Source organism: Glycine soja, chromosome 11 (genome assembly GCF_004193775.1).
Source record: "Glycine soja cultivar W05 chromosome 11, ASM419377v2, whole genome shotgun sequence".
NCBI lineage: Eukaryota > Viridiplantae > Streptophyta > Magnoliopsida > Fabales > Fabaceae > Glycine > Glycine soja.
Genome location: NC_041012.1, coordinates 2,542,753 through 2,569,937, shown reverse-complemented (window position 1 = coordinate 2,569,937; position 27,185 = coordinate 2,542,753). Strand labels below are relative to the sequence as shown.

Sequence of the window (27,185 nt, the reverse complement as noted above, 5' to 3'; positions counted from 1 at the left end):
ATTTCTAAAGATAAGGTTTTGATTCATTAATTCTTGTAATCTTCTTCTCTTAACCTAATTTTTATATTAGAGCTTGGGGCTCGACAGTCTAGGAGGAGGGGAAGGGATGCGACAAAGATGGAAATAGGTAGGGGTGGGGTGTCTTAAATAGGTAGGGTTTAATAGGAATAAAAAAGAAGAGTATTTTAATCCTTTCATTAAAATAGGGAGTCTTAATAGTAATTAGAGGGTGTGAATAGTAGAATCATTGTTAATTTTAGTTTGGACATTTAAAATAGTAGCTATTGACACTAAAATCTTACATCTCCCATATTGTATCTTGCACCTCCTAGAAACGTTTGAAAAGATTAAAATATCTTAATACCTCCCTCAAACTAATCATTGCTTTAAGACATACGATGATACCTCCCTCACAAGCATACCTGCATCATGACGACACCTCTTTCACCCGCGACGGCTGCAACCTTGAACTTCACATCACGCCACCTCCTTCACCCTCCCTTTGTGCATCATCATTTATGGGTTTGGATGGGTTTTGGGTTTTTGGTATGAGGAGGGACATTTGTTGTGGAACAATAAATTTGGAATGACCATAATTTTTGTCTTTTAGAATAACTTTTTCGAAATAGTTTTGAAATACTTATTTTTATTTCAGAATAGTTATTCTGGAAGATAATTTTTACTTTCCAGAATAGTTTTGTATCACCCTATTTCAGAATGGTCATTCCAGAAGATATTTTTTACCACCATATCAAAATCAGAGTTCCTGGTGAAAGGACTATTTTTGTCCATGCACATAAAATGAGAGGTGCAGGATACAAGTTAGGAGGTGCAAAATTCAAATGCCCTTGCAAGCCTAATGAGCGAAAGATAAAAGTTGTAGCAGCCCACTTAAAAAGGCTATTGAAGCTTTAAAAAGGTTTGTTTTCCTGAAAGTATTTTTAGAGTTTATCCAAAGAGAATCAAAGACTCGGTTAGAATCCACCCTTAGCGACGACTCATGACTAGCAGCAGTTGCTGGGTGAGTCGTGAGTGGATTTATTGTAACTTGTAAGCATAGCAACTCTCTATGTGCATTGACAACGACTTTATCTAGCTTTAGGCATCTATAATTGTACTACCAAAGATATCTAAAACACAACGTAACTTCCATAATTTGGAAACTAAATTCGCTACATCATATAGTCAGTCAGTCATTTAACCATAATTAATCAAATCAATATATAACTTGCTATCCTGGTGAAGAATATACCACAGTTGAGTTGATATGATGGTTAATAATAATAATAAACTATATAACCAGGTACGAGAACCGACAAGGACTTCGACTACAAATTAATACAACAACGAAACTTTTCTGCAGCAAATGCTTACCAGCTTATGGAAAAAAAAATGTTCACACGTACGCGTTTACAACAATGTATGTGAAATTGCAACGTTGACTTAAGCCTTAACTCAATTTCTTAAACTTCACTTCTCATTGTATCTTGTTCAGCATTCAACAAGACCTTCTTCACTTGTTCAGTGTTCTGTTCCAATTTTCAAAAACAAGATAAGAAATGTCCTTAGCTATGGTGGGAGAGGCACTTATATCTGCTTCTGTGGAGATCTTAGTAAAAAGGATAACTTCTAGAGAGTTTTGAGATTTCTTCTCGAGCAGAAAGCTTGATGTTTCTGTGTTGGATGAGTTGAAGACAAAGTTGTTGACACTTAACACTGTGCTCAATGATGCTGAAGAGAAGCAGATAGACAATGTTGCATTAAAGGAATGGCTTGGTGAGTTGAAAGGTGTTGTCTTAGACGCAGAAGATTTGTTGGACGAAATCAACACAAATGCTCTGAGATGCAAGGTGGAGGGAGAATCTAATAAGTTTTCTACAAAGGTCAGATCATTGGTTTTTTCTCGCTTTAAAAAATTCTATAGGAGCATGAATTCCCAGCTTGAAGCAATATCTAGAAGGCTAGAACATTTTGAGACAGATATTCTTGGCTTGCAAAGTGTTACTAGGAGAGTCTCTTATAAAATAGTAACAGATTCACTAGTTGATTCTGTGGTGGTTGCTAGAGAGGATGACAAGGAGAAGCTACTTAACATGCTTCTATCTGATGATGATTCCATGTCTAATGATATAGATGTGATCACAATATTGGACATGGGAGGTTTGGGAAAAACAACCCTTGCTCAATCCCTTTATAATGATGGTGAAGTACAGAATCATTTTGATTTGACAGCTTGAGCATGGGTGTCAGACGATTTTGACATTCCCAAGGTAACGAAGAAAATTGTTGAGTCTCTCACATCGAAAGATTGTCATATTACTAATCTTGATGTTCTTTGTGTTGAATTAAAGAATAGCTTAAAAGATAAGAAATTTTTGCTTGTTCTTGATGACCTTTGGAATGAAAAGTATAATGATAGGCATCACCTAATAGCACCTCTTAATAGTGGAAAAAATGGAAGTAAGATCGTTGTGACAACCCGACGACAGAGAGTTGCGCAAGTCACAGATACATTTCCCATTTATGAGCTGAAACCTCTTAAAGATGAAAATTGTTGGCGCATACTAGCCAGACATGCATTTGGAAATGAGGGTCATGACAAATATTCAAGCCTAGAAGAAATTGGTAGGAAAATTGCAAGAAAATGCAATGGCCTCCCATTAGCGGCTAAAACATTGGGAGGTCTTCTGCGATTAAATGATGATGCTGGGAAATGGAATAGACTTCTAAACAGCAACTTATGGGCACATGATGATGTTTTTCCAGCTTCGCAGATAAGTTATTTCCATCTTCCAACACATTTGAAAAGATGTTTTGCTTACTGTTCTATTTTTCCAAAACAATGTTTGTTGGATTTTGGATAGGAAGGAATTGACTTTGTTATGGATGGCTGAAGGCTTCCTTCAACAAATCGATAGAGAGAAAGCATTGGAATCAGTAGGTGATGATTGTTTTAATGAATTACTATCTAGGTCCTTAATTCAAAAAGATCAAGATATTGTAGAGGAAAATTTTCGTATGCATGACCTAATATATGATTTAGCTAGACTTGTATCTGGAAGAATTTCTCGCTACTTTGAGGGCAGTGAAATCCCAAAAACTATGCGCCTTTTATCATTTCTTAGAGAGAAGTTGATGTCTCAAAAAAATTTGAGGGATTGTATGAGCTAAGGAGTTTGTGGAGCTTTCTACCACGATTAGGATATCCATTTGAAGAATGTTACTTAACCAAAAAGGTATCACATGGTTGGTTGCCAAAACTAAGATAATGCGAGCATTGTCATTCTCTAAGTACAGAAATATACCTGAGTTGTCTGATTCAATTGGCAATTTGTTGCACTTGCGGTATCTGGATCTTTCCTACACTTCCATCGAAAGCTTACCAGATGAAACATTTATGCTTTACAATTTGCAAACTTTGATATTATCAGATTGTGAATTTCTTATTCAATTGCCACCACAGATAGGAAATTTGGTTAATTTGCGCCACCTTGACATCAGTGACACTAATTTGCAAGAGATGCCTGCACAAATCTGCAGACTACAAGATCTTCGTACTTTGACAGTTTTTATTCTTGGAAGACAACTAAGGATCAAAGATTTAAGAAAACTTCCTTATCTGCATGGTAAACTTTCCATTTTGAATCTGCAAAATGTTATTAACCCTGCAGATGCATTTCAGGCTGACTTAAAGAAGAAAGAGCAGATTGAGGAGCTTATGCTGGAATGGGGCAGTGATCCACAAGATCCACAGATTGGAAATAATGTACTTGAGAACCTGCAACCATCAACAATTTTAAAGAAACTCAACATCAGATGTTATGGTGGCACTAGCTTTCCAAATTGGACAGGAGATTCTTCATTTTCAAACATCATAGTCCTTAGTATCAGTGATTGCAACCATTGCTTGTCGCTTCCTCCATTTGGACAACTACCTTCCCTCAAGGAGCTTGCCATCAAAAGGATGAAAATGGTGAAGGGTTGGTTAGGAGTTCTACTGCAGCAATGCAAGCTCCCCATCATTTCAGCCATTTCCATCATTGAAGATTCTGGAGTTTGAAGATATGTCAGAATGGCAGGAGTGGCTACCATTTGAAGGTGAAGGCAGAAACTTCCCTTTTCCTTGTCTTAAGCGTTTGCATTTGTACAAGTGCCCCAAGCTGAGAGGAACATTGCCCAATCGTCTACCTTCATTGACAGATGTTAGTTTCTCGGAGTGCAACCGTTTAGTAACAAAATCATCTGATCTGCACTGGAACATGTCAATCGAAATAATACATATGAGAGAAGGACAAGAAGGACTGTTGTCTTTGCTTGAAAACTTCTCTTATGGTAAATTATTGACTGAAAAGTGTGACAGCTTGCAGTCTTTGCCTAGGATTATACTCGGTGCAAATTGTCTTCAAGAGTTGACTCTTACCAACATCCCATCTTTGATTTCCTTCCCAGCTGATGGTTTGTCCACATCATTGCAATTGCTTGAGATAAGTTGAAGCTTTGAGTCCTTACCCGAAGATCATCTGTCATCCTCTCTTGAAATACTCTGTATGCGAGAATGTCCTTTGCTGGAAGCAAGATATCAAATTCAGAATGGGAGATATTGGTCTAGGATTGCTCACATTCCAGCTATCCAGATAAATGAAAAAGTGATAATATGAGTTGTTGCATGAATAAGAGTCATCTAAAGATAAATAAATAAAGGCTTAAATTATTTTGAAAAAGTATGATGTTAATGTTATAACATTTTTATTTTTATTTCTTGCACTCCCAAGAGAACAAATTTGCGTTTCAAACTTCAAGTTGACTACATAAATAGTTGTCCATGGATGGTACATCTGTTTCGAACCACTTTGGATTGTTCATGCTAACTGATATAGGTTCAATTTTATGTTTGTAAAAAATCTATAATGTGTTCAATTTGGATTGGAATGATGGTGTACTTCCATTTAAAAGTTAACCTATCAAATTTAGTGAACTGTCAAGAGTTTATGACAAGTTGGTGTATCCTAAAGCCACTGTATAATATAAATTTTTTAAGTTTCAATCAGGGAAGGTGTACTTGCATAAAATGGTGCACAGTTACCTTTTTCTCGAAATTATCAGAAAAAAAAATTCTCTTGGATTTCTGCAGGTAAGAGTATAGTATAGAAACAGAACAGAATGATAATACATTTACTTTAAATTTGTTTTTATTTGCTAAACAGACCTTTTAAACATAAGCATTCTAATATGTTTAATTGGAGATTTCTAAAGTACTGCTAAAACGCCTGATGAAAAATGTAAGTATGAAATAATATAGAGTCTCGGTTGATAAATAGAAAAAAGGAAGCACACAGGGTGGATTCTTATCCTTATTGAGTGGATTGCATAAATTCATTGCCAAAAGGATGGGAAAATGACCAGATTGGGATGCATTCAATGTCCGGAATTACTTGATTGTTCCTGCTTTTATTTATGATTTAGTGTTTATTGGCATTTTTTTTGTCTTATTTTTCAATATAGATATTTATTCTTTCATAGTTGAAAACTTGATACTTAGTGATGAGTAAATGGTGTAGAGTACCGCGACATATATTGAGTAAATGCTAATGGAGAAAGATAATGCTGCGATGTGGTATAGTCTGTCTTTTACCTTTTATTTTTCCTTCTAATTTAGACACTGCATCAAATGCTCTGTTAAACACATGGGATTTGATTTGATGAAATGAATTTTTATCTCTGCAAGAATTTAAATTTGTTGTTGTTATGGAATACTGTATAGTAAACTGTTGTCTTTTTCTGAACTTGAAAAATTTGTTAGAAATGACAACATGATTTTGTTTTCTAATGGATACAGTTGGTAGCTGAGATAGTGGGCACATATTCCTTCATATATTTGCTTGCTGTGTTAGCCACTTCTCTGGTGCCCATTTCAATCTTGATGATGTCACATGGCGTTTGCCACCACCAGAACACCAGAAGGTTTCCCTTGATCAAGCTTTACCAAACTCAATATTTTCCTCTAGAACACTGGTAACTGGTTAAACCAAACCTGTGGTTTGTTGAGGTTATTATCCAATTAGGTGGTTTTCTGTCATGAACTAATTGCAAAACCCTAATGTTATTGTATTTATGATATTTCTGTGGGATTATTCAAACCTATATATGCATATCAGCAACTTGGATGTGGATAGCTCATGAATAACAAAATGATCATGAAAAAGAACAATGCAAGAAGAGTTATATTTCACTGGTAGATAATATGTTGAATTAAAATTGAGGCACAAAAAGAACATCTTGAAGCAACAAGGAGTTATTAAGCTGGATAGTACCAATAACTGTTATTGGGTAATGAAACAAATTTGTTTGTGACAGACAGGTGTGTAAGAAAGAAAAAATATTTAAAGAGACTGATATAAGAAGAAGAAACTGAATCCAATAACCAACTATGGGAACTATTGATGGATATAGGACCATACCAAAGGATCCTAAAATGATCACTAGCTAGGGGATTGTGCAGGCATAGAAGCACTAGGAACTTAATTGATTCTGCAATAGAGACATTAACTGCTGATATTGTTGAACAGTTAATTAAGAAGGAATACAAGGATCAGAAACTTGATTAATGGAAGCTTTTTACTTTTTAGCATTAGCAATGGTGTTGAAAATCGTGGAGTTTGTGGCACTGATCTTTCGTATGCCTTAATAATACACGATAGGCACACAAGAGGCTATCTTTCTTAGCAATTTTAGGCTTCTAATCAACTTTCTTGGCACCACTTAGAGCTGTAAAATCCAACTGCATTTCAGATGGTGTAGTAAGTAATTCGATTGCACCTTGTTTTTTTTCTCTGGAACAATCAATGAAAAAACTTTTTTAATGGGACGGATAGGGTTTATTAAAATAATCTGAGCCTTGATTTTGCTAAAGACTCATTCAAACCCATCAAGAAAGCCAAGACATATTCATGTTGAGCATAGTGAAGGATTACAAATACAGAAATCAGAAATGGGTTGAATGGTATTAAGTTATTCATTCAACTATTCCCATAAAGGTTTTAATTTTGTGAAACACAGGCTAACAGAAAAAATCAGTTAATAATTATAAAGGATATTTAATATTGTGGTATCGGGGAGACACATGAAAATATGAAATTCCTTTTTTTTAAAGTGAATGGAAATCACTAATCTCTTTTTAAACATTTTCTATAAGTAATTGAAACAACGAAAGTTTAGTTAAAAAAACAATAAGAAAGAGAAAATTTTCTTATTTAAAAGATACTATTATATCTTTTTATTAGTCATTTTTTAATTGAATGAATAGAAAGTAGAAAGTTATATAAACAAAGAGAAAAATTTCAAGCGTTAAAAAGGTGTAGGGATTTTACCTTTTATGTTTAGATTTCAAATTTCAAGTGAGAATTAACGTGATACATAAAGTATTAAATAATTATTTTTTATTAATAGAAAAAAGTTGTTACAAGCCTAATACTAGTTTTAGGATTATCCGTGCAAAGAAAAGAAAAAAAAGATATCATGAATGTTTAAAGAATATTATCAAAAGATTAACTTAAACATTAGTTTTTATTATTGCTTTTAAAATGTCTTGAAGAGAGAGGAGGAAGTCGTGGGAGAGAAGAATTCAAACGAGACCTGCCTGAACAGGGCATTCGAAGCCAATAGAACCTGGAAAGTACGCTTCCTTTTTTCATATAGAAAATTGTGTTCTAACTATTCAAAGTTTGTTTAAAGCTGCTGTTATGCATGTTGCTGGATTCCCACTCCTCCATTGTAGACAAAGTCACGAATTATTGTTATGTGGGAAGAATATGAGAAAACATTCAAAATGTATTGACAATATAGTCTATGAACAGAAGAGAAGATCAAAATAGGGATGATGAAAAATTAAAAACGTGTCAGCCCCGTCAAAGTTATTTTTCATCGAACTTATAACCACAGTAAAAAAAACACTTACAATTTGAATTTGAGTTAACTCGATCTCAAACAAACCTTGAGAGATGTATTGGAATAATATTTTAAAAGATTATTTTAATAGATTTTTTTTGTGAATTTTTAAGATTACATAAAAAATTTATAACTTATTAGATTTTTTTACAAAATTCTTATAATAGTTTAAATTTTAATGGATTTATATTATAAGAATTTAAAGAATTTGAAAATATTTTATAATTTATAAAATTTGAAAAAATTATGTGAATTTTTAAAAACACATTTAAAATTACAAGAGTTAGAAAAAAATAATAACAAATGATAAGATTTGGATAAAAAAAATCAATATAATTTTTTTAATAATTATATTAGTTGTAGCTTTATGTCCTCTTATACTATCTTTTCTTATAATAATATTTTTTTATTCTCACTTTTGAATTTGAACAATAAATTTAAAATTATACGTTAGTTGTCTGATTTTTTTAGTTAGTACAATTATTTCATGATAAATTTATTGACATGTTTAAATGTAGTGTAATAATAAATATATGTTAACTAAAAGGGAATAATGAGAGTGAAAAATTGATAGGGAATTATTGAGTTATGTGAATGATGAAATTAAAGATGATAATTACAAAACATTCCATAAGGTCTTAATTAAATATTACAAGATTTATACTATTTAAAAATTGGATTGAATAACACTTACTCTTTTTTTTTTATAAAAAAAACTTTTAAAATTCTTTGAAATTTCTAATCCCGTACACCCATTACTTTAAAAAATAAAGTTTTTTCCTTATTTATATTCTAGTCATATTCCTAATGAACGTGAGATTTCCAACTTAATAGTACTGAACATTTGCGAATAATTCCATAATGGTGCAATAACAAGTCATGCATGATATATCCAATACAATACTTATTAGGATAAAGTTTAGTAGGTACTATCTTAAAATTTAAGTTTCAATACAATACACTGACTCATGAAAAGGGTTTGTTAATGTGAGACCAGTAGACCACAAACAAAAGAAAGGAATGAAAAAACACAATTGATTTGCTGAGAAGACTATAGTTTCAAGTGGAGATCGAATCAAAAGACATTATTGTACTTTCCATTCTAACAGTAGTAAGTGGTGTACCTGGTCCTTGAAGCACTCTTCCATTTTAAATTACCCCTGAATGAATGACCAGCAATGATGTGCTCATTGACCTTTCAAGCCCTACAACTACAATGAATGACTGTTCCCGCCAAGTCACCATGTTATAGTACTACACGTGCTGACTCCCCCATAAATAATGCCATAACCAAACTCTTTATCAACATCATAGTTGAAGTGTCTCTATCCCTCTCGTATATGCATGGCACCCCCGAGGAATGTTGAAACTGCTAAGAAAACAAACAACAGAGGAGCATGGACCGCGGAGGAAGATCAGAAGCTAGCCCAGTGCATTGAAATTCACGGTGCAAAGAAATGGAAAACTGTTGCAATTAAATCAGGTTATATATAATTAGCTTGTAATGCTAATTTCCAATATACATATGCATTAATTCTTCTTGACATGCGTGTTTAATTTCTATATGGTTTGATAGGTCTAAACAGATGTGGAAAAAGTTGCAGGCTGAGATGGTTAAACTATTTGAGACCAAATATCAAGAGGGGCAACATATCAGTTGAGGAAGAGGATTTGATTATTAGGCTTCACAAACTGCTGGGAAACAGGTTTTAATTTGTTGCATTCAAAACTAAGATAAGAATATTACTTCCTCTTTCATATTATAATTATCGTGTAAGAAAGATAAATTATTTTTAAAATAAGTTTTATTTTAATTTTTTAATGTAATATTAATTATATTTTTTTACTTTATTTTATTTTATTTATTTATTTATTTATTATATGGATAAAATAATTTAAGACGATTATTTTTTTTTTGGAACGAAGAAAATATTTATATATAGTTTATGAACATGTGTTGTGAATATTACTATACATATAATGTCCATATTTTTGTGTTAATTAATTAAGGTGGTCATTGATAGCTAAGAGACTTCCAGGACGAACAGACAATGAAATTAAGAACTACTGGAATACTTGTTTGTGCAAAAAAGTTAATCACAAAAAGGTGAAACCTGAAACTTCAACGGCACAAACAACGCATACGACTCAGAATACCGAGGAAAGAGCAGCGGTAGAGAATAAAGAGGGCACTGATGATGGGAGTGGGGACTCAGAAGTTAACTTTGATGTGAACGAATTCTTCAACTTCTCCATTGAATCTGGACCCTTTGCGTTGGATTGGATGATCTAAAACTTGATGAGGAATTGATAATTACGTGTCTCTCTTAATTTATTAGTGTGAGCTTGTTTTTATATACTTGTTATGTGGTCATTGTTAAGTGGAGTCCTAGCAATAGCAATACATGTGTGAGTTCCATTAAATAATTTGAACTCTCATCATTGTATTTAGTGGAACTTACATATATATAATTAAGTGTAACAATAATAATGTGTTCATGAGAGTACTGAATAAAGTGTGTTAGTAGTTAATTTATTATCATTTGAATATTTTTCTTTCAAGTAATGAATTTTATTATTCTTTTAATTTGCATTCAAAATTCAAATATGCTCCTAACATGTATCCAATGACATCATTTTAAAGAAATTTTTAACCTCTTTTTTCTTTTAATCTATGATTTCTAAATTCTAATATTCTTTTTTAAAAATTATAAATAATTAAAAAATATAATTTATATGTTCAAAATATTTATTTATTCTAAATTTTAATTATAATATAATTTATTTAATTATTATATATTTTAGTTATATAAAATAAACATTGCACAAACTAAAATACGATTAATTGGGAAGTGCATCAAATGAAAGAAGACACGAGTTATTAACATCTTATTTGTAGGTATACATCTATATTATTATTATTATTATTGCGGAAAAATAAGACATGTGATTTCTCAATTATTTTAGGTAAAATGATCTCTCTCGTTGTTCCAGTCTCTTTTCAGCCAACATCTCTACGATTTAACAAAATTGAGAAATTTCCATAAACTAAATTAAGTTGAATGTTATTGCTTGCGATAAGAGGATGAGGAATGTTTGAGTTCAAAAAACGGTATATAATAGAAGAGTTAGATAATACATGTCGAGTTTAGCGTTGGAAGAAAAGAAGAAGATGAATCACAAAATACTGTCTGGATCAACAGGAATTTTTTTACCTAAAATATTTGGAATTCTATTTGTTTTTTTAATTTATATTTTACAAGTATATATGAGATGTGCCTAAAAATGAAGTCCTACGTTGTACCTATTCAAGAAAAACTAGGAAGATGTAGAAATAAACGACATGGGTAAACTTGGTATAAGACATCACACATACACACACACACACACACATATATATATATATATATATTAATTATGAAATCTGAAAGCTCACCAAACTCGATCAACTTTTTGACTGATTCATCCTTCTTTTTTAAAGGCTTTAGATATGTGAATTTCAAATGTGATCATTGCGCTCTGACTGTTGTCCTTGAATGCTTGGGTTCATTTTATCTTGTGCTTTCAAGTTTCAAGAGGGAAAAACCATGACTCATCAATTAAACTGAAATCAATACCTTTTTTAATCCGCTTTCTCTTAAAAAAAATATTTTCTTTTATCACCATAAGTATGAACTATTGATTAGTTTGTTCATTACTAATAATTTCTACCGGAATTAGTGGACTGGAGTGTCGCCTCTCAACCATAATTTCTAGTAACTTGACATATTTGGTTTCATGAGTAATATCATTGCATTGTTTAGTTAGGAATTTCCGAAATAATTCTATTATTTGAATAAAGAAAATTTGACAGCAACAACATATTCAATTATCTTTATTTTTTACTATTTTTTTGTATATATACATCTAAAAAAAATGCATGGTAGTACTAAAAATCAAATAGATAATTATTTGTTTCCCGAAATTTAACGTTCAAGACACATTAATTTTCCTTTGGAAAATCAGAGTATGCATGTGAAGAAGCGTTGCAATGTACATATGATGAGTCTTTGGATTCCAGGATTGCCTCGTTTACTAGCTATTGCGATTTGTGACTGGATATAAGAATACCCTTCTCGAAGCTTTAATTTCACAAATATCTGACAGACAGATTTACTGTCTCGAACCTATTATTTCGGCATTCGTTATACTGTTAAGTTGTTGTATTGCGCGGGTTGTCTTTGTCTCGAATCTATATTCCATATCATATCATCGTGGGTGCCACAGCACAAGTCATGAGAAGCTGCATTGTTTTTTGCCAGATAATGTGTGTGTGTGTGGATTGAGTTTCAACTTGCAATCTGTTATTTGCTTTTTCTGGGCAAAAGGTGGAAAACAATCAAACACAATCATGGAGATTGCATATATACATGGTGTTGTAAAATGTAGCCACTGTTTTATGTTTATGATCGTTAAGTATTTAATGCAAAATGAATGAAAACTTAAAAATGTTATTTTATAAAATTAAAATATCTTTTTTTCTCTAATATATTTTTTAAAGCTTAAGTATGATGTTGGTCTCTAAAAAATAGGACCATTTTAATTTTGATCTTTTAATTTTTTTCTTTAATTATAGTCTTGATAAAATTTAATGCTTTTTGTTTTATTTTTTTCAGTCGACTTGTGACGTTATTAAAGAATTTAGCAAACGTGATCAATTATCTTGAACGGATTTCTTACACGTAATATTATCAAATATGTAAACAGTTCTCCAACTAAAAGTTCAAACCTTAATTTTCATTGGGAAGAGTTAACCCCTTTTATTAGATACAACCCTCCGTGAAGAAATAGGTTATATGATTCTCCTTTTCATTAAGCTTTATTTTTTAATCAAGATCTTTCATTTTTGAATTCTTAAAGAAGCATTTTCTTTGGCAACATTGAATGAAGAGGCAACATCCTTGAAGCCGAACTAGCTAGTAAGTGCATTTTGATTTTGGTGGTACATTCTGTCGCGTCGCGTGCAAGCATAAAATTATAACTTTCACTTTTTCTTTACAAATAAACTTTGCTTTAAAAGGAATAGAAGGGTTCCTGGCTATCAACACACTCTGTTTGTGATCTACGGCCTCAGCTCCTCTGCTCTTTGTGGCAGTGACGTGATATAAGATGCTGCACCAACAAACATTGATCCAAAGGCTTCTTCTGCAACGAATGCATGTAGCTACAATATTCATCATTTAAATTTTAAGTCTAATTCTTACTTTGGAAAGACATGGTTACTTCTAGTCATGGGGTTCTAGGGATAACTTATGACCCTCAGGTGAAAATCCGTAACTTAATCTCTGAATTGCTGCAGAAACTGCATCATGGCAAAAAAGTACATATGTTTATCTTGTTCGCTATCTTGCCTTGAAATCAATTCAAATCCTACAAATATGCAGATGCTATTATACCATTATGTTCTTTTCATTGAGATAGTAGGGACTATATACTATCTCCAAGTCCATGCGCAAATTGTGTTACACCAAATATACTTTTATATATATATATATATATATAGATATATATATATAGGGGTGTAAGCTACAAGTATTTTTTAAATTGGTTAAATATATAATTAATCCCTATATGTCTTGAGAATTTTTAATTTCATCCTTATATGTAAAACTTATTAAATTAATCCTTATATGTACAAATATTACTAACTTGATTCTTGCCATTATACATTAACCATTATTTTCTTAATTTAATCTCTATACACGTAAGATATTTTTAATTTGATTTTTATACATGTAATGCATCTTTAATTCAGTTAATTTTTTTTGCAGATAAAAATCTCTAAATTGATAGTCAATGACTAATTTCTTTTAAGGTAAAGAGATCACTTAAGTGTGCTTTTATTTCTCCCAAGAATTTTTTTTATACACATGGTTATTAATTGAATCGTGATAATATGCTTAAAAAATCAATCATGTACTAACTATGATAAGCATCAAATTTAGCCCATGTTATTAACAATCATTAATACAAAATAATATTGACTTCTCTTAACCAAGTAGTCTAACCTTCGAATCCTGATTGTTTCATGTGTACAAAATAAATCGTGATAATACACACCTTGTGTATACTCACAATTTTCGACGAAGATTAGTCACCATTTCCACTAAAGACTACTTCGTATCAATATCATAATAAGGAAAAAAAACTATGTTGAATCTTGTTGATTTTAATTGGTCACATATTGAATAGGAGACTTATTTTCTAGACCCCTAATAGAGTTGGAGACTTTGAACCATATTAAACATGCAATTGTAAAAGAGAAGTGTATTAGTAAAGAGGGAGGGTGAAAATAACAATTGCCCAAAAGGTTTTAACCAAACGACTACTTAATCAGCGTAACAGGCCTGACCCAAAACAGTTAAGAATAAAAGCCCAAATGTGAAACTGGGAGGCCCATAATAGAAGCGATGCCTCTATAAAATATTTTAACTCATTGAGAAACCCTAGTTTTCTGTTGGCGCGGGTGAGGTAGAACCCTTCCACGGTGGTGACTGCGCGATGGGTACTGTCTCTATCTCCTCTGCTATTCGGCTTAAGATTTGTGTTCGTTTGCTAATGTTTTTGTTTTGGTTGGATCTGATACCTGAATGTGAACGACTCTTTGTTTTAATTGTTTTGCTGGAGCTTTCTTAAGAGGGTTTAGGGTTTTAATGCAAAAGCTAAAACAAGAGAAAGAGCATCGTCATCTCTTTGCTAACTTGAGCCAGCTTGGATGTTTGTGCTACTGTGCCCCTTTTTTTGTTTGCTTTTTAATTGATGGCTCCATAGATTGGAATCATGGCTTTATTTCTTCAGCGGACACTTTTACCTGGCCCATGATCTTGTTTCTTTGCTTGCCATTTGTCTTTTAAAATTTGGCCTTTGTTTCTTATCAATATTTACCTTATTCGTTCTGAGTCTTGTATATGGTTTGCTGCCCGTAAATGTTTTTGGCTATATATTTTTTGCTTGTTTAGTTAGTTTTGTAGGATCTGAGAGCATTCTTACTTTGATCCCATATGATTTTTGAAGTTGATGGTCAGATCCAAGTGATTTAAATATAGTTGGTCTTTTTGAAAGAAAGTGACTTGTTTTGGCAAGCTGCGTGCATTTGATTTCATAATTGGTTTTTTTAGTGTAATCCAATTGTGTTCTCTCACTTGCATCAGCAAGATATTAATTAAATTAAATATTGTACAGTCTTAGCCTCTTGGTGTTTATCATCAAATTAGGTCTAACAACTCATTGATGTCAATTAATATCAAATGATTAGTCATTAGGTTGTGCAATTTGATATATATGGCTTTTGGTCGTTCTGGTGGAATTATTTGTGTTACCTGTGTTGGAAGTGTAATTGATAAAATGTGTTGTTTTTTTGTTGTTGTGATTGGCAATAGGTGCCTACAAGTATGTTTCAGAGCTATGGCGCAAGAAGCAGTCTGATGTCATGCGCTTCTTGCAGCGGGTGAGGTGCTGGGAGTATAGGCAGCAACCTTCCATTGTTCGCTTGACAAGGTCGACCCGCCCTGACAAGGCTCGTCGCTTGGGCTTCAAGGCTAAGCAGGTTAATGATTTTTTTCCAAATTACTGTATGCTTTTTTTTGGGGAAAAATTGCTGTATACTTTGTGACTTGTGAAAATGCTGCATTAATTGTTTCATTTCATCCACATAATTCCATTTGGTAAATGCATTAATATATTACTTCATTTACTCAGTATTGGATTACTGTGCCAAGTGTGCATGTCCTTGTAAAGCTGTTGCACATTCCCTTGTTTGTTTCAGTTAATTGATGGTTATGATTATGACAATGCAGGGCTATGTGATATACCGTGTTCGTGTTAGGAGGGGTGGCCGAAAGAGGCCAGTTCCCAAAGGTATTGTTTATGGGAAGCCCACAAACCAGGGTGTTACCCAACTGAAATTTCAGCGTAGCAAGAGGTCAGTTGCTGAGGAGCGAGCTGGACGGAAGCTGGGTGGACTTAGGGTCCTCAATTCTTACTGGGTGAATGAGGTTTGTTATTGTATTACTTTTGTTGAAAATTGAAATTTGGTTGTGAATCATGTGTTGGTTTAGTAAAAACTTGTTATTGTGTTTCAGGACTCTACTTATAAATACTTTGAGGTGATTCTGGTGGATGTGGCTCATGCTGCTATTAGAAATGATCCCAGAATCAATTGGCTCGCCAATCCAGTGCACAAGCACAGAGAGCTGCGTGGGCTCACCTCTGCTGGGAAAAGCAACAGGGGTTTACGTGGCAGAGGACATCTGTACCACAAAGCACGTCCATCTCGCAGGGCAACCTGGAAGAGAAACAACACCCTGTCTCTCCGCCGTTACCGCTAATTTCTGCTGTTATCATCTTATTTTTGCTTCATTTTCTGGAATACTATTTTGAGGACATAGGTATTTGGTGTTTTGACTTCGAAATTCGAGTTTTGAACGCTTTAATCATATCTTTTTCTATATAATTTGAGTTTTGTTATTGTTAAATTGAAAGTTTATACTTGATATTTGTTATCTACCCCATGGAATTTAATAGCTGGGCCTGCCATTTTATTTCACTGGTCGAAAACTTTGTTTCAACTTTGGCAATTTGATTAAATTACACGTTTTGAATTAACATCTATTAATATAAAGGTTCTTAATGAAAAAGTTGAGATAGTTGAGTTTGTTCTTGATTGCTCTTTCATTGTAATTTTTCTAAAATATTACTTCCAAAATATTTTTTTATAAAAATAATAACTCAAGATTGAATAAAATCATATATTTCTCAGTTAAATTCTTAGTATATATAATTTGAATGATGCCTTGAATTTTTTTTATCATGTTCAGATAGATTTTTAATTTGCAGTTCAAATTTGTATGTTTTTAAGTGTTTGATACCTTGTTAAATAGTGATGGTTTTTTTTTTGGAAATAGTGTAATGAATACCATCATTTCGTGCATATTAAAAATAGTATTCCTTAAGATTACACTAAGAATTGTGAATTTTGTAGAATGAAAATTTCAAATGATCGTTTCGTGCTTTTGTCAACTTAAAAGCTTTTCCTTGATGCAGCTTTCCTTAAGATTACGCAAAGCTTGCCGAATCGTATCCTCATCTTGATTGCAGTATTTCAGGCATAGCAAGCGCTGTGCAACATGATATGCCTTTTGTATTGAATGATGCTGTAAACAGTTGACTTCCATCCTCTTAACTTCCTAATGTCACCAGCAAGTGCACATAAGATGTTAGTACTGGTTTGTGTTTGACAAATTTGTCTACAAAAACACTATTATTATCAATGGATATAAAATAACACGCATCAAACAAACTCTAACGTCCTGAGATGGATTTCACAATATCGGTACGTATAGATGGTAATCTTACTGTTCACAGCTTAATAAAAATTCAGAGCTAATCAACTCGTTCGGGCAACTGTTCATAATGAACTAGAAGTGGGCACGATACTTAGGAATGACTTTTTCCAGTGCGGTTGACGAAGTATTTACATTATGTATAATTATGTAAAAAAAAACAGGTATTGAATAATCAAACCCCTTAAAATGAAGTGATATTTGAAATTTCCACCAAGAGTATTTCTAATTTTCCGAATCAAGCTTGATTATCTTCCTTAGTATTGAGAGTTGAGATGGAAAAAATTAAAAAATTAAAACCCTTTTTTTAATAAGTTGTGTGAACACCTTTTCTGAAATCCTAGATGTGATCATTCTGGCTGTCTCAACAACCGAACTTGGTAATCCTGCCACTTCTGCTAAGAGAAGGCCATAATGGGGGATGCGTTTCGATCCTTCCTTAAGTTGAAACTAAATAAAGCAGAATTTCAGCTAGCAGATAGTCATCCCAACACAAGAAAAAAAAAGTGTAGAGATACCACCTTGAAGTCCAAGTGGTTGTTTTTTAACTCGACATCAAAGTGAAGAATTTTCACGTTGGGATACATTGTTACTAATTCCGATATGTTCTCCATATGAGTGGCAAATACGGTATACCTGAAGAAGGATAAAAGAATATGGCTCAGGGGAGAGAGATCCTTGGATCAATTACAACAATATGTTCCTTTGATGGTTGATGAAAACTATCAGTTTTCCTACAGTAAACGATTCAACACCAAATCATTAGGAAAGGAAATTTATTTTCCACTTAATTATTAGGAATCCGAAGAGCTACCTAAGACTTTCAATTTATTATTTAGCAGAAATCCATGCAAAAAAAGTTGCTATAAATGCTTACTGATAATCGATAATCAAGAAACAATTACGTTTTAAGTGACAAAAGATGCTCGCAGCAACTCCACGCAATTGCAAATCCATCAGATGATGAAGTAGCCCTCCCAAGTTCATCCATAACAATCAGACTCCTGCATCCAACAAAATATTTATAGAAAAAAAAAACACTGTCGTGTGTACCTAGAGTGAAGATCATAAGGTGCAGCATTACCTTTGTGAAACATTCTGCATGATAAAAGCTGTTTCTTTCATCTCCGTCATGAACTACACATCCAGATAACTTCATCTATAATTCTAAACCACTAAATCAGGATCAAATAGTCTCAATGCAGGTGTTTAGAAATTTTACCGTGCTAGAGTTGGATTCAAGATTATCAACTGCACCCATCCTTGTAAACATACGATCAACTACCCTCACAGTTGAGAAACGAGCAGGAACATAACACCCAACTTGAGCAAGAATAACTATGAGACACACTTGTTGAAGGTAAGTACTCTTTCCACTCCTGGGGGAACGGAATATGGAAAATAAATATCAAATTTGATATTCTTCATTTAAACAGATATCCATCCAAAAAGAAAGTAAGCTTTGCTATAGTTCATAAATAATTCACCTCTATAAACTTTATGTGAGAAAGACCTAATAATTATAATATTGATGCCATGCCAGCTACTTACGGCATTGTTTAAAGGAAAATACACCTGACATGCTTTGTCACATAAGTCAGTCTAGCTTCAGCTTTTAAAGTTCGCCAGATTTTTCAAAGTGACAAACTCATTAAGTAAAACCGTTTGGAATCCGTTTTGCTTTTGGTTCATAATTGTGAGATTTACATTTGCACATCACTAGTATGTCTATAATTGTTTCCTTATTCTTGCTAGAAGCATTTGGTCATGATTCATGAATAGGTCGTTTTATAGGCTAGGTAAGCTCTTAAGGAATTTTATTGTCCTCTATCTTCCTTTATTTAACAGTACACCTAAGACATGTAACAGAAATTCCTTACATATTGGGGCCCATCACAATCGCCATATTCGAGGCTTCAGTCAGAAATATATTATTGGCCTGCAATGCATAAGATTAATTACTGCCAAAAATAAGTGCCTAATCCTTCTAGGTGAGAAGAGTGTCATCAGGTGGGGGTATGGTATAATGACTATTGGATATACTCATTACTTACAACGAAGTCATTGTGTATGCTCTCCAGGATTGGGTGTCTACCAGAATCAATTGCCAACGGCCCATTCTCTATCAAATAAAAAATACCAATAAAGAAATTTCTTACTGATATACAATTTTTTTATAGAAATGATCAATTTCCTTACCTGTAAATTCTGGTCTTGTATATCGATCAACAGGCTTAGTTGATATCATATGAGCAAATGAATTTACAATCATATCCAGCAAACACAAGACCTCAGCAAGCAGTGTCAACACAGAGACATTCTCACGAATGTCATCCATAAGTTCTGTAATTTTTTTCTATTACAATAAATATAAATGCAATAGCTGAAAATATGAGATAGTGCAAGTCCAAGGAACTAAGTAGATAGGACCTTTATCTAGATATCAATTTGTTCCAATTAGTTTTACGTTTTTAACATTTGCTAAAGACAATCCAATCCAATTGAATAACAATAGTTACATGCTAAACTAGATCAATTTAATCATGTAAAGCTCGCATTAAGTAGTTCCATTGAAAATTATTTTAAGATAATGCTAACAGAACATTGTGATAACTCATCCTACTGTAATTTTACCAAAAATAATACATTTTGCGCATGTTTATATGCTTTTACATGCAAACAAAAAATTACTCCACCCTCCCCCAAAAAATAACCATGCATGGACAAGTTCACACTCTAGTTTTACCAAATAAATGCTGAAAAAATATTTAGTTTACAAACAATGACAAAAAAAAAAAAGAACCAAGTAGAAAAGGGAAGGAGAAGAAAAGAAAATGGTGGATCGAATTTTAGTATTTTCTCTTGCAAATGTTTTTTATTGAAATTAATGCCAGTTCACACAACCAATATTCCTTTAAATTATGCCAATTCTCTTTCTAAAATACTTATAGCAAACACTAGAGCTAAATCCATAATATAATCCTTCCCAGGAAAATAAGAAGTTAAATATATTGCCCCTGTGAGAGTTTGTACTGGCAAATAGCAGTGCATCAAGTACTACCTTCCAGACAAACCTCTGTTCTTGTATAGCATTCTGCGGCTGCAGATTTATTCCTAGCGTTCAACTGAAAATTCCATTAAAATAAATGAAAAACGGAGACTTTTCAAGAGCCTAAACAAGCATCTGAACAAAGTAACATCTTATAGTGTGGTAACATATATGCAACTGCATTTCATGTGTCGTACTTATAGTCAGAAGCTTGAATAATGTTTTTAAGTTTGAGAATCAAAAAGCATTTTGGGGCCAACCAAAAAAACATATGAAGATACTTTCACCAATGAAAAGTCAAAATGCCTAATCAATGTGACAACTTACAAGTGTCCTTAGCATATAAGCCATCTTATATAATAAAAGAATCTCCATAAACTAGTAGGAGGCAAATGGAACAGAAATGGTTTCTCATGTAAAATAGTGAAAAACTTGTGAATAGCTCTCTCTTCAGACATTTTTTGATTCCACCTATTTAATTTATGGAGAGATACACGCAAACTTTTAAGATGACCTTGTCATGAGAAAATATCACATGAGATAATCCATTCTTGATCAGAGTAATCATTTTCTTCATGGGATAATGGAGTTAGCTTGACCATGATCTCATCAAACTTAATGCACACACAGTAAAGGCATTACGTAAGTAATACATATATATAGTCAACAAGCACAATTTGTCAATTTCAGTTCATGTATATAAATATATTGCAAGGTGAATAGAGTTCATATGTTCATGAAATCCAAATGATCAAACTACTCACAGATGCTAGTTCTAAACTTGAGCAACGAATGTTGTTCCCATGTTTTACAACCTAATATAAACCAAAAGAACAGTAGGTTCAGGGAAAACCGAGCTTTTAAAAGGACATTCTTATAAATATAGCAACAAAAATCCAATCCTTAACCTGAATGAACTTGCTTGGAAGCTTTCCTTGAATATTCTTCTGTGGTATAACAAAGTGGAATCCCTGCCTGTTTTTATAGGTAAGCTTTAAATTGGGCAACTTAAAATCCTCTCGATAATTGTTTGCAAGATTGTGGATGGCTGTGAAAGTAACACCAAATGCTTTGAGAACACAGATATGATATGCTGCATTCCAAGAAAGATTACACTGTTGACAGAAAAGTAAACTCAAGCAAACGGATTATAAAACCTTCACTGGTTTCACAAAATGCTCTTCGTGAAATATCCAAGAGGCCATCAATTCCAGCCTTAACAGCAAAGCATTGTTGAGTGCAGGCAACAAAAGGAACGCGTGCATGAAGTACATCTTCATCAATAACCTCCCCTATCCTGTAACAAAAATAACTCCTCAAGTCATGACTTGATTGGTCCTCGTGTCTTGGTTGGAATTAAATGCAATTACAAGTATACAACCTATAACTTTTTTTTAATCAATTAGAATATTACTAAGCAAATATTTTTGCCACTGGGATGTGACCATAGAGTATAAAGCTTTTCTATCAAAATATTCTTGATTCAAAAGTAATGTGTACGTACAATGAATATGATGGAGCAATTTGTATTAGTAAAAAAATATACCACAGCGGAAGCAAATTTAGGTTAATATAAACTGCCACTGCCTTTGTGATATGGAAAACAAATAATTGTTGATTACTTGATTACATAATATTTTACTCTGAATATTCTGGTCATTTTTACCCATCATTATAGCTTGAGATTATACAAAGTACTAAATGGATTTACAGGCAACATATTCATCATCTAACATGTAACCATTGCACATACTCATGCAGAAGAAAATCTAAGCATACCTTTTCCTAATAAGATCATATTTCTCATTTTCACAAACTGACTTGTAGATATTTGAAAGAAGGGAACTTTTCACGTCCTTAAGAACCTGATATTTTTAGCAGAAGAAAGGATCATTTGTAACCTCTTTTTATTCGATTACTTCAGGAATACCTGCCTGATTCTTGTGTGTGTATGAGAGAGAGGAACCTTAGATAGTAAAGGAAGGGCATCCAAGGCAGTCTTAAGGAGGATTACACTAGAAACTAGCACTTGACTCTTTTTAGCTCGATCAACTGCCAAGGCCTCAGCTGTAACTTTCTTTGCCTTAAAGCAGAAGTGACATAATACTCTATCTGAAAACATACAGTTCTGAATCACTAATAATGATGTATAAACTTCTTAAAAACCGATATCTGTTCAACAACTGCTCTTAATTACCAGTCTCTTTCGGAAATTTACGCAAAATCTGACAGAGGCCAAAAAATAGTTGTTCGTTGCTCATCAATTCATCCTAAAATGAAATATTAGAGAACATGTTTTAAATAAAAAATACAAAGGAATGCAGTCAAAAATCTCTGTCAGCTGATTTTCAAGCTTTAAAATTAAAATCAGAATATAAACATGAGTGAAAATACAGCATCTATGATTATAAACACCTGAGCAAGTTTCAGACTAGAGCACTTAAGGTTAAAGAAGAATAACATCTGGACTGAAATCTATTGGGTAGACTTGTAAAAATGGTAGAAAATATAAAGAGAATTGTAAGGCTAGAAAATAAAGGAACACATCTACTTCTTAACTAATAAGGAGCATATGGTATAGCACAAAAAGAGAAAATTGAAAAATATGATTGAGACTGACTAGGCAATCAAGACGAGCATTGATTGTCTCAATGTCCTTTAGAGGCTGCAACAGATTGGCACGGAGTAGTCTACTCCTGAAGGAAACAAATACAATGTCAAACAATTAAAGCTGCATCAAGAAACTTGTGTGAATCATCACATACCCTCCAATAGTTTTTGTTGTCTTGAGCATGTGAAACAAACTTCTCTTTTTGTTGCTTGTTCCAAGTAGGGTAGAATGAAATGGCTCAATAATTTCCAAATTTTGGATGCTGCCATTAAATTTTAATCACAAAAATCATAAGCATAGACTAAACAGATACTCATTTAGTCCATATACCTGTCTAAGTTTTACTGTTTTGACCCGACATGTAAAAATTGTATGTTTTAGTCCCTAGACAGGCAAATTTAATGTATTTTGATCCCTACCATTAATATCGTTAAATGGTGTTGCTATCAAGACCACTACAAATTTTTTACAGCAATGTAAAACCATTACAAATTTTTTGTAGCAATGTTATAGTATAGCCAAAGTTAACGGAGTTAGAAAACAATTGACAGTAGAGACCAAAACACATTAAATTGATGATCTAATCTTTTATAAGATCTACAAGACCAAGATATTTCATAAAAGGCCATAAAAGTTTTACGTCACTCCCTTCTTAGGGAAAGCCAATGCAATTTGTATTCACATGCCACCCAGACTCCTTTTTGATTTTTACTTTCTTCTCCATTTGAGGTTGTGACTTCTATCTATGAATCTGAATTTTAATGCATCATTATTCATTAGTAAAGGACAGCTATTTGCACAAAAAAGCAAGCAGTCTAACCTTGTTGAATCAATATTCATGTGATCAAATGATCCATTGAAGGTGACCTAAAATATTGAAAGGCACAAAAAAAGGATATAAAATAATCTTCCATACACTAAGTGCTGATTAAAATTCATATATAAACAGATATGGGATTTTTGCAGCTAAAGACTTAAAGTATAAGAGTTCCGAGATTGACCACAGTCCAAAAGAAGAAGAATGGCAGATAATGGTTGGGAGTTTGCGATGCAAAATCTTGTGGCAGGGCCCCATGTCTTCACGTGTGTAAAAATATCACAAGGAATGATTGTGCATGAAAACTAAATATATATGAAGCACTGTAATGGAAAATTTAAATTTGAAATACCTAACACAGGAATAACAGAGGATTCTATCATGTGAATATTGTTTGTATACTATTTAGCACCTAAAGCTTATTAATTTGTCATGATGAATTAAACAAATGGTGGATTCTTAACTCCCTTTTCAATTTGAGATTTATTTACCTGAGAAAAAAAAATTGAACTTTTATATCTTGCATCTTGGCTTTTTTTACCATTTTAAAACTGTTAGTGGATGTGCAAATATGTGAAAATATGCATAAATGAAGCCACATGTAAAGTTGTGAAGAGTTGTAAATAAAGAAGTTGTGCAGGTAGCATTCATGTATATACAACCTTATTTCCATTAAGGTACGGGGAATACCAGGGATAAGATAAACAAAGCAATATGGATTTAAATTAGTAAATAATTAATTAAACTTTTTAAAAAACCAATCCAGAAACAATTGTGCCTAGCACAACACATACCGACAATGAGTGATTGGTAACAACAACCCCTTTTTCTGCTTCCGTCCTGAGCAAGCACAATCAAAACTTAATTGGAGGCAAGTAAAAGAAGGATTTTTTACATACATATATACATGTAAGCACTCTCCAAAAAAGTATATATACACACACATAACACATGTTACTATGTTAGTCTTCATACCTAAAATCTAATATAAGGATATGGAGCAGTAAAAACTTGGAAAGCGAGAATGAGCGGAGCATAAACATTTTAGCACTAGAAGTTCCTCCTCTAGCACAATATGAAAAACAGAAGAATATATGTGTGTAGTCGAAGTCATAGTCAAAGTTCAGAATCCCTGATAATTCAATATAGTATGCAATTTTACCATGTTACATTAATATCTAGTAAGGGATTTGCCAAAAATGTATTTTTTCACTTTGGCCCTCAAGTGAACTAAGTCTGATGCCAAAAGTTGAGAATTACTTCACATTATCACAAAAAGAGACAGGTTTATATATAATATTAATACTTAAAGAATAATACCATAGCAAGCCTTAGAGAAGAATTTATTTCTCCTTGTTGTGTTGAGTGATAATCAAAGAGATACACTCAACTATTAATTGTATCAAATACTGTAAAGCAATAAATCAAACTATCAAAATTTTACATTCAAGATAATCTTTATGAATATTTGAGTAGCGGAAATACCACTTTAAAGTGGCAGCAGCAGCAGCCAGGCAGAGATAATACTGCTTATAGTAAGTGTCCAAACCAAGTGCTGAAGGTTCCTTGGCAGCAAGGTTTTTTATTAAGATAGCACCCTAAAGCACAAAACTATGCATGAGGGGGAAAATTGTTACAACTTCTTAAAACCTGAAATCAACTGAAAAGGTATGTAATGAAACCTTTGTGTCATCAAAACAACCCCGGGCCAGCATTACCTGCATAAATAAGGACTCCAAGTAAAATGAACTTTGCAGACAGACATCATGCACGAAATTTTTTCAATTAAAGCATATGGGAAAGGATGTAGGGGCAAAGAGAGATGGTGATATTACCTGCTTCACTGAACCATAAAATCTATCAACCAATTCTGTAACTCCAGCCGTGGAATTGGATGCTAACTTGTTTGGAGGAATAATGATCACAATGGGATCGTAGAAATGCAGTAGCGTCTTTGTGTTTTGATATGAGCTGCTAGTTTCAATATATTGAGAAAGATGCAGTGAAGCTGACCTCAAATCAAAAGCAGCTAATCCAACCTGTTAGATAATTGATTGATTTGATTTCAGTTAGGCATTATAAATTTCATTTATTTATCCGAAACCCATTCCTTAATCTATTAGAAAAGATCATTAAAAAAAATGCATTTAAACTCTCTCGGAATTGTTTTAATCTATTCTTTACCCCTTACAAAAATAGCGTTAGATTCATGATAGAATTAAAATAGCACTTAGCTTAATAGCTTTAGTTACAAAAAAAATTGAACACCAAATGCTGCATACAATCTTGGCTGTTTACAGATAGTCCAGAACAACAAGTAAGAATTAGGGATTAAAAATTAAACAGTTTCAGAATATATAAGCTTAAAACGCAACTTACACATTTTGATACAATTAAAACTAACCTCCGTATACATCTCTCCATTACGAAACAAATAAATACGCGGATATGAAACTAATTTTCAGCTCCTATGCAGTACTCGGCGGCATTGTAATTTGAAGATCATATATATTCTTGTGTTTCGTAAGCTCGATTGAAATTCCTAACGCGTATAGGTTAATAAGCACAATTAAAAGTTTAAAACGTATAGTCGTTGAAGTTATATCATTATATGAGTTTCGAGCAATCAACTTAGCTACCAGAACTAGAAGTATACATAATTGAAAACGAAACAATAAGCGACTAGGAGAAATGCCTCGACAGCTTACAAGATCTAACAGAAAATTGAAGCACAAGTAAACGAGAAAAGAGTAGCTGGAGCAAAAAGGAAAACGTGGAATTGAAATTTCCTTCATTATATGGAAAATGGAAAGGATGTTTATCAGAGAATGGAAGTTGCAAAACCTCTTTGGCTCTGTTTTCGATGATACCGACCACGAAGCTCGAACTCTCTCCACCGTCGTCTTCCATTGTTGCCTGCGTTCAATTTTCATAAAATTTTGCTTTTCGCGCCAGAATGACCTATTTATAGGAGCGTCAGTTTATGATGCTACGTTGCACTTGGACACTAGGCTCTGCAATTAGCTCGGCGGAATATAGTGGGAACTTCTACTCAAGTCTCCGTTTGGTTCCTACCATAGAAAAATTAATTCTAGTATTGTTTTTAATACAATTTTTTTTTTCTTAAAGCAAATTTACGATTGTCGTTAATTTTTTTTAGTACAAAAAAAAATTGGGCATATACATATGAAATAATTTAAAACTAATTTATCAATTATTAAAATAAATAAATAAAACTTTGTTGGCTAAAAAAAATAATACTTAAATTATTTATTTATAACTATTTTATCAATATTATTAGGATCAATAATTTTTCAAATTTACTGATTTTTAAATTTGTCTCATTCCATGTTTGTTGCCTTGTTTATTATTGTGTTGCTTTCA

At 32.8% G+C, this 27,185-nt stretch overlaps 4 protein-coding genes and 1 pseudogene across 11 annotated transcripts; 4 read left to right on the top strand and 1 right to left on the bottom strand.

Annotated features, from left to right (window-relative positions):
* Positions 1 to 1,559: 1,559 nt before the first annotated feature.
* LOC114375856 lies at positions 1,560 to 2,247 on the top strand (annotated as a pseudogene).
* A 1,021-nt stretch (positions 2,248 to 3,268) lies between these two features.
* LOC114376478 (putative disease resistance RPP13-like protein 1) lies at positions 3,269 to 4,060 on the top strand. Its single transcript, XM_028334619.1, has one exon. It carries the CDS (start codon positions 3,269 to 3,271, stop codon positions 4,058 to 4,060), a length of 792 nt encoding a protein of 263 aa, XP_028190420.1.
* A 4,798-nt stretch (positions 4,061 to 8,858) lies between these two features.
* Positions 8,859 to 10,459, top strand: LOC114373739 (transcription factor MYB114-like). Its single transcript, XM_028331261.1, has 3 exons — positions 8,859 to 9,427; positions 9,521 to 9,650; positions 9,955 to 10,459. The coding sequence occupies exons 1-3, from the start codon at positions 9,289 to 9,291 to the stop codon at positions 10,235 to 10,237; spliced, it is 552 nt and encodes a 183-aa protein (XP_028187062.1). The 5' UTR covers positions 8,859 to 9,288; the 3' UTR covers positions 10,238 to 10,459.
* Positions 10,460 to 14,378: 3,919 nt separating this feature from the next.
* On the top strand, positions 14,379 to 17,287 carry LOC114375912 (60S ribosomal protein L15-1-like). Of its 2 annotated transcripts, XR_003658867.1 has the most exons (5): positions 14,379 to 14,488; positions 15,363 to 15,529; positions 15,780 to 15,977; positions 16,065 to 16,370; positions 17,026 to 17,287. XR_003658867.1 is itself a non-coding variant. In XM_028333778.1 (4 exons), exons 1-4 carry the CDS (start codon positions 14,485 to 14,487, stop codon positions 16,308 to 16,310), a joined length of 615 nt encoding a protein of 204 aa, XP_028189579.1. In that variant the 5' UTR covers positions 14,379 to 14,484; the 3' UTR covers positions 16,311 to 16,489. The 2 variants fall into 2 exon arrangements, 1 of the variants encoding a protein (XP_028189579.1); XM_028333778.1 differs by lacking the exon at positions 17,026 to 17,287 and having other exon boundaries at positions 16,065 to 16,489.
* Positions 16,889 to 26,863, bottom strand: LOC114375911 (DNA mismatch repair protein MSH4). Of its 7 annotated transcripts, none has more exons than XM_028333771.1 (24): positions 26,646 to 26,863; positions 25,637 to 25,840; positions 25,484 to 25,519; positions 25,287 to 25,399; positions 24,596 to 24,641; positions 23,805 to 23,851; positions 23,139 to 23,246; positions 22,994 to 23,069; positions 22,571 to 22,643; positions 22,340 to 22,485; positions 22,153 to 22,238; positions 21,531 to 21,670; positions 21,282 to 21,421; positions 21,138 to 21,188; positions 20,386 to 20,449; positions 19,524 to 19,667; positions 19,379 to 19,446; positions 19,205 to 19,263; positions 18,547 to 18,703; positions 18,409 to 18,461; positions 18,230 to 18,328; positions 17,846 to 17,960; positions 17,652 to 17,774; positions 16,889 to 17,168 (listed from the first exon to the last, which is right to left on the bottom strand). In XM_028333771.1, the coding sequence occupies exons 1-24, from the start codon at positions 26,709 to 26,711 to the stop codon at positions 16,998 to 17,000; spliced, it is 2,385 nt and encodes a 794-aa protein (XP_028189572.1). In that variant the 5' UTR covers positions 26,712 to 26,863; the 3' UTR covers positions 16,889 to 16,997. The 7 variants fall into 7 exon arrangements, with proteins under 7 accessions (XP_028189572.1, XP_028189573.1, XP_028189574.1 ...); XM_028333772.1 differs by having other exon boundaries at positions 18,409 to 18,422; XM_028333773.1 differs by lacking the exon at positions 23,139 to 23,246.
* Between the last annotated feature and the right edge of the window lie 322 nt (positions 26,864 to 27,185).

Coding starts and splice junctions, on each gene's coding strand:
- LOC114373739 (XM_028331261.1), top strand. CDS start 9,289: ATGGCACCCCCGAGGAATGTTGAAACTGCTAAGAAAACAAACAACAGA. Junction 9,428..9,520: donor AACTGTTGCAATTAAATCAG/GTTATATATAAT, acceptor ATGGTTTGATAG/GTCTAAACAGATGTGGAAAA. Junction 9,651..9,954: donor CACAAACTGCTGGGAAACAG/GTTTTAATTTGT, acceptor TAATTAATTAAG/GTGGTCATTGATAGCTAAGA.
- LOC114375911 (XM_028333771.1), bottom strand. CDS start 26,711: ATGGAAGACGACGGTGGAGAGAGTTCGAGCTTCGTGGTCGGTATCATC. Junction 24,642..25,286: donor GCTGCTGCCACTTTAAAGTG/GTATTTCCGCTA, acceptor GTGCTTGCTCAG/GACGGAAGCAGAAAAAGGGG. Junction 18,462..18,546: donor TTGAATCCAACTCTAGCACG/GTAAAATTTCTA, acceptor CTGGATGTGTAG/TTCATGACGGAGATGAAAGA.
- LOC114375912 (XM_028333778.1), top strand. Junction 15,530..15,779: donor TGGGCTTCAAGGCTAAGCAG/GTTAATGATTTT, acceptor ATGACAATGCAG/GGCTATGTGATATACCGTGT. Junction 15,978..16,064: donor ATTCTTACTGGGTGAATGAG/GTTTGTTATTGT, acceptor ATTGTGTTTCAG/GACTCTACTTATAAATACTT.
- LOC114376478 (XM_028334619.1), top strand. CDS start 3,269: ATGCGAGCATTGTCATTCTCTAAGTACAGAAATATACCTGAGTTGTCT.